Below are 6,811 nucleotides of genomic sequence, written 5' to 3' on the forward strand. Positions count from 1 at the left end.
TAATGACATCACAATACACCATAATGACATCACAATACCCCATAATGACATCACAATACCCCATAATGACATCACAATACACCATAATGACATCACAATACCCCATAATGACATCACAATACCCCATAATGACATCACAATACACCATAATGACATCACAATACCCCATAATGACATCACAATACCCCATAATGACATCACAATACCCCATAATGACATCACAACACCCCATAATGACATCACAATACCCCATAATGACATCACAATACACCATAATGACATCACAATACCCCATAATGACATCACAATACCCCATAATGACATCACAATACCCCATAATGACATCACAATACCCCATAATGACATCACAATACACCATAATGACATCACAATACCCCATAATGACATCACAATACACCATAATGACATCACAAGACACCATAATGACATCACAATACCCCATAATGACATCACAATACCCCATAATGACATCACAATACCCCGTAATGACATCACAATACCCCGTAATGACATCACGATACCCCGTAATGACATCACAATACCCCATAATGACATCACAATACCCCATAATGACATCACAATACACCATAATGACATCACAATACCCCATAATGACATCACAATACCCCATAATGACATCACAATACCCCATAATGACATCACAATACCCCATAATGACATCACAATACACCATAATGACATCACAATACCCCGTAATGACATCAAGATACCCCATAATGACATCACAGTACCCCATAATGACATCACAGTACCCCATAATGACATCACAATACACCATAATGACATCACAGTACCCCATAATGACATCACAATACACCATAATGACATCACAATACCCCATAATGACATCACAATACCCCATAATGACATCACAATACCCCGTAATGACATCACAATACCCCATAATGACATCACAATACCCCATAATGACATCACAATACCCCATAATGACATCACAATACCCCATAATGACAAAGCAAAAACAGGTTTTTAGAAAATGTAGCAAATGTATTAAAAATAAAAAAGATATCTTAGAATTAAGTCATTCCACAAAGTTGTAACTAGTGCTGCAGTGATTGGAGGCCTGCATAACCTTTCTCTCCAGCTCGCTCTCCCCGAGTGAGAGAGGTGGGCACTCTGACAGACACTAAAACTAGTCAGAGGAGTTGGGGAATTTTAGATACAGTTTCTAAAAGTTGCCTTTATTCCCTTTTTAAAATAAATACAAATTCCTACAGATCTACAAAATCTGCTCCACATTTTCAAAGTAAAATAAAAAAAGTATAGAATATACTAAAAATATGATTTCTTGATTGCGTATACTCTTCACACCCCAGAGTTAATACTTGGTGGAAGTGGCTCGCTGTAGCTCTACCTGGCTCTCCCTGAGAGAGAGAGAGAGAGAGAGAGAGAGAGAGAGAGAGAGAGAGAGAGCTGCCCACGCTGTAGCTCTACCTGGCTCTCCCTGAGAGAGAGAGAGAGAGAGAGAGAGCTGCCCACGCTGTAGCTCTACCTGGCTCTCCCTTTGAGAGAGAGAGAGAGAGAGCTGCCCACGCTGTAGCTCTACCTGGCTCTCCCTTTGAGAGAGAGAGAGAGAGAGCTGCCCACGCTGTAGCTCTACCTGGCTCTCCCTTTGAGAGAGAGAGAGAGAGAGAGAGAGAGAGAGAGAGAGAGAGAGAGAGCTGCCCACGCTGTAGCTCTACCTGGCTCTCCCTTTGAGAGAGAGGTGCCTACGTTGACAGACTGTATAAGAGCTGTGTAGACTTTCACTAAGGCCCTGCAAAATGTTTAATCTTAACTCCACCCACTGGCCAGGTCCATCGTGTCTTCTCCAAAGGGCTAGCTGGCCTGGAAGGTACCATTCAGCAGGGGGACAGCGTCCTGTCCATCAACGGCAGCAGCTTGGAGGGGACGTCCCACGGAGAAGCCTTGTCCTGTCTCCACCAGGCTAGACTGTCTTCTCAGGGCCTGGTGGTCCTTCGCAGGGGGAAGGACAGTGAAGGACACATGTCCCCAAGACACCATGACCTGTACCACCGCACAGGGCGAAGCTACTCCCCAGGGTGCAGAGACAACGGGCCTGAGACAGCTAGACCAGGTATGGGAGGGAGGGAGGGAGGGAGACATATAAGATACTGTACATGACTGGGAGGGACAGACATATATAAGATACTGTACATGACTGAGAGGGACAGACAGACAGACAGACAGACAGACAGACAGACAGACAGACATACAGACAGACAGACAGACAGACAGACAGTACCAGTCAAACGGTTTGGACACAACCTACTCATTCCATTGTTGATGTGTGTGTGTGTGTGTGTGTGTGTGTGTGTGTGTGTGTGTGTGTGTGTTCCAGTAGTGGTGGAAATGGGTCCTGACGGGGCTCTGAGGATACAGCTCCTGAAGACATCAGCTGGTCTGGGCTTCAGTCTGGAGGGGGGCAAAGCCTCGGCGCATGGAGACCGCCCCCTCAACGTCAAACGAGTCTTCAAAGGTCAGCGCACACACACACACACACACACACACACACACACACACACAGCCTCAGGACCGAGTCAGGAAACTCTGGTCTAGGCAGTATGTTTCTTCATGACTGGGCTTGTGGGCTGAGTCAGTGTCAGTACATGTTCACCAGATGTCGCCAGTGACCAGCTTGTCAGAACAGGGTCAGTAAGTTTGTCTGCCAACACAGACATCACGACGAGGAGAGAGAGGCAGTGCAAGTCAAGGAAAATCCCACGCAGTATCTATTACAACAGGGTTTCATAGAGCCAAAGTCCTTCTTTATTTAACATAAATAAATAAATAAATACTCTTGACACATTAAACTACTCCTCTGTGTAAATACAAGGCGTGTTCATTAAACGTATGTGTAACATTTTACTTCAAGGGATAGTTCAGGATTTTAGCAATGAATCCCTTTATCTACTTCCCCAGAGTCAGATGAACTAATGGATACTTCCCCAGAGTCAGATGAACTAATGGATACTTCCCCAGAGTCAGATGAACTAATGGATACTTCCCCAGAGTCAGATGAACTAATGGATACTTCCCCAGAGTCAGATGAACTAATGGATACTTCCCCTGAGTCAGATGAACTAATGGATACTTCCCCAGAGTCAGATGAACTAATAGATACTTCCCCAGAGTCAGATGAACTAATGGATACTTCCCCAGAGTCAGATGAACTAATGGTTACTTCCCCAGAGTCAGATGAACTAATGGATACTTCCCCAGAGTCAGATGAACTAATGGATACTTCCCCAGAGTCAGATGAACTAATGGATACTTCCCCTGAGTCAGATGAACTAATGGATACTTCCCCAGAGTCAGATGAACTAATGGATACTTCCCCAGAGTCAGATGAACTAATGGATACTTCCCCAGAGTCAGATGAACTAATGGTTAGCGCAATGGCTGGAAGTCTATGGGTATCTACTAGGATATCACTACTTAGTAATTGTAACTTCCTCCAGACATAAAAATGGGACCCACATGTTCATCTGACTCTGGGAAGTAGCCAAAGTCCTAAAGTATCCCTCTAAAGCCAACCAGTATTATGATAACGTTATAATACATTATAAGACTTGTCATAAGCATGTACAGTATTACCCCTTATATTGGCTTATTATTTTGACTAACCATGTTCTCCTCCCATCCTCTAGGTGGTGCTGCAGAGCTGTCGCGGGTGGTGGACGTGGGGGATGAGGTACTGGAGGTGAACGGGAGCTCGCTGCAGGGCCTCATGCATTACGACGCCTGGAACATTATCAAGACTGTCAGCAAAGGCCCTGTGCAGCTTGTCATCAGGAAACCACAGACTTCTGTATGACTCAACAGACATATCTTACACAACTCCAAGGTGACCTAACTACAATGGAGAAATGTTTACATATTCGAACGAGGCAGACAGACATTGCAGGGTTATTCTCTCCCCCGGGATGGATCTATGTCATACAGCGTGCCAAAACCATGGAACGACAGAAGCGTCTTGGACAAGAGAGACTTTCACTTGTTTTACTGATTTACTTTTCTATGACGTCACCTTGTGAGGATGTTTTTAATATGTCTGACCTACTCAGGCGGTGGTGCTGTACTGTACTGTGCAGGATTACAGTGCATTAAGAAAGTATTCATACCCCTAGATTTGTTTACACATTTTGTTATGTTACAACCTTGTTCTAAAATGGATTAAATACATTTTTAAAATCCTCAGAAATCTACACACAATATCCCATAATAACAAAGTGAAAACAGGTTTTTAGATTTTTTTGTGATTTCAGGAAGAAAAATCTTTTAAAAATACCTTATTTCCATAAGTCAGACATAAGACTCTTTGCTATGAGACACGGAATTGAGGTCAGGTGCATCCTGTTTCCATTCATCATCCTTGAGATGTTTCTACAACTTAAGAGTCCACCTGTGGTAAATTCTATTAATTGGACATGATTTGGAAAGGCACACACCTGTCTATATAAGGTCCCACAGTTGACAGTGCATGTCAGAGCAAAAACCAAGCCAGGAGACAGGATTGTGTCAAGGCACAGATTTGGGGGAGGGTACCAAAAAATGTCTGCAGCCTTGAAGGTCCCCAAGAACACAGTGGCCTCCATCATTCTGAAATGAAAGAAGTTTGGAACCACCAAGACTCTTCCTAGAAATGGCCACCCGGCCAGACTGAGCAATTGGGGGAGAAGGGTCTTATTCAGGGAGGTGACCAAGAACCCGATGGTCACTCTGACAGAGCTCCAGAGTTCCTCTGTGGAGATGGGAGAACCTTCCGGAAGGACAACCATCTCTGCAGCACTCCATCAATCAGGCCTTTATGGTAGAGTGGCCAGGCGGAAGCCACTCCTCAGTAAAAGGCACATGACAGCCCGCTTGGAGTTTGCCAAAAGGCACCTAAAGACTCTTAGACCATGAGAAACCAGATTCTCTGTTCTCGTGAAACCAAGTTTGAACTCTTTGGCCTGAATTCCAAGCGTTACGTCTGGAGGAAACCTGTCACCATCTCTACGGTGAAACATGGTGGTGGCAGCATCATGCTGTGGGGATGTTTTTCAGCGGCAGGGAACAGGAGACTAGTCAGGATCGAGGGGAAGATGAATGGAGCAAAGTACAGAGAGACCCTTGATGAAAACTTGCTCCAGAGTACTCAGGACCTCAGACTAGGATGAAGGTTCACCTTCCAACAGGACAACGACCCTAAGCACACAGCCAAGACAACGCAGGAGTGGCTTCGGGACAAGTCTCTGAATGTCCTCGAGTGGCCCAGCCAGAGCCCGGAAATCTCTGGAGAGACCTGAAAATAGCTGTTCAGCAACACTCCCCATCCAACCTGACAGAGCTTGAGAGGATCTGCAGAGAAGAATGGGAGAAATTCCCCAAATACAGGTGTTCCAAGCTTGTAGCATAATTACCCAAGAAGACCCAAGGTTGTAATCGGTGCCAAAGGTGCTTCAACAAAGTCCTGAGTAAAGAGTCTGAATATTTATGTAAATGTTATATATTTTTTTATTTTAAAAATTTGCAAAAATGTCTAAAAAACTGTTTTTGCTTTGTCTTCATGGGTATTGTGTGTAGATTGATGAGGGAAAAAACCCGATTTTGATCCATTTTAGAATAAGGTTGTAACGTAACAAAATGTGGAAAAATTCAAGGGGTCTGAATACTTTCTGAAGGCACTGTACATCCGTTATCAATATACAGTAAATAGTATAGTTTAGTATTGTATTGTATAGTTTAGTATTGTATAGAGGTTGTATAGTATATTGTATAGTTTAGTATAACTACTGTTCAAATGTTTTACTCTGGATTTTAGAAGAGGACAAACATGCAGTCATAACCTCTTGTTCATATAGAATCACATCAAACATGCAAATAATAACAATAATCAAAGGAATGTTGTTTCGTTTTGCTGTTAGCATCAATGCTAACTGGCAAGGTACTGCTAATCAACTGTTCTACAATAAGACGTTTAATACTGCCCTCCAAAGGCAAAACGCAGTAACTACATTTATTTTGTTACTGCAAAATCTGACTTCAGTTCTTTTTCTGTCCCGACAGCCATTTCTGACACACCAATGATATATTCTGATCAACTGTCTCGTTCTTGTGTCAGGAGAACGACATACTACATTAATCAGATAATATAACTGACCATTACAACAGAGCCTTTGTCCGGCAGAATACGGTAAACAGGTTTTATTTTCCACTGGACATGTGATTATTATTTTAGGAATATTATAAAATCGTTGCTTTGCCTTTCAAACTTTTACTCCTTATTTGAACCAACCCTATTATCCGTCACCCTGTATCCGTCACCCTGTATCCGTTACCCTGTATCTGTCACCCTGTATCCGTTACCCTATTATCTGTCACCCTGTATCCGTCACCATGTATCTGTCACCCTGTATCTGTTACCCTATTATCTGTCACCCTGTATCCGTCACCATGTATCTGTCACCCTGTATCCGTCACCCTATTATCTGTCACCCTGTATCCGTCACCATGTATCTGTCACCCTGTATCTGTCACCCTGTTCTCTGTCACCCTGTATCCGTCACCCTGTATCTGTTACCCTGTATCCGTCACCATGTATCTGTCACCATGTATCTGTCACCCTGTATCTGTCACCCTGTATCTGTCCCCCTGTATCTGTCCCCCTGTATCCGTCACCCTGTATCTGTCACCCTGTATCCGTCACCCTATTATCTGTCACCCTGTATCCGTCACCATGTATCTGTCACCCTGTATCTGTCAC

The 6,811-nt window shown here is 43.6% G+C and overlaps 1 protein-coding gene across 2 annotated transcripts in view; it reads left to right on the plus strand.

The window, feature by feature from the left end:
* The window catches only part of pdzd2 (PDZ domain containing 2), a 185,262-nt gene extending 181,282 nt beyond the window's left edge, over nucleotides 1–3,980 (plus strand). The window contains exons 22-24 of one of the 2 annotated variants that reach the window (XM_065011331.1): nucleotides 1,858–2,140; nucleotides 2,405–2,542; nucleotides 3,714–3,980. In XM_065011331.1, coding sequence (XP_064867403.1) covers nucleotides 1,858–2,140; nucleotides 2,405–2,542; nucleotides 3,714–3,880 — 588 coding nt within the window. In that variant the 3' untranslated portion in view covers nucleotides 3,881–3,980. The remainder of the gene's footprint in view (nucleotides 1–1,857; nucleotides 2,141–2,404; nucleotides 2,543–3,713) is intronic. The other variant, XM_065011332.1, reaches the window with a different exon arrangement.
* The last annotated feature ends 2,831 nt before the right edge of the window (nucleotides 3,981–6,811 follow it).

The sequence above is a fragment of the Oncorhynchus nerka genome, linkage group LG27 (assembly GCF_034236695.1).
Source record: "Oncorhynchus nerka isolate Pitt River linkage group LG27, Oner_Uvic_2.0, whole genome shotgun sequence".
NCBI lineage: Eukaryota > Metazoa > Chordata > Actinopteri > Salmoniformes > Salmonidae > Oncorhynchus > Oncorhynchus nerka.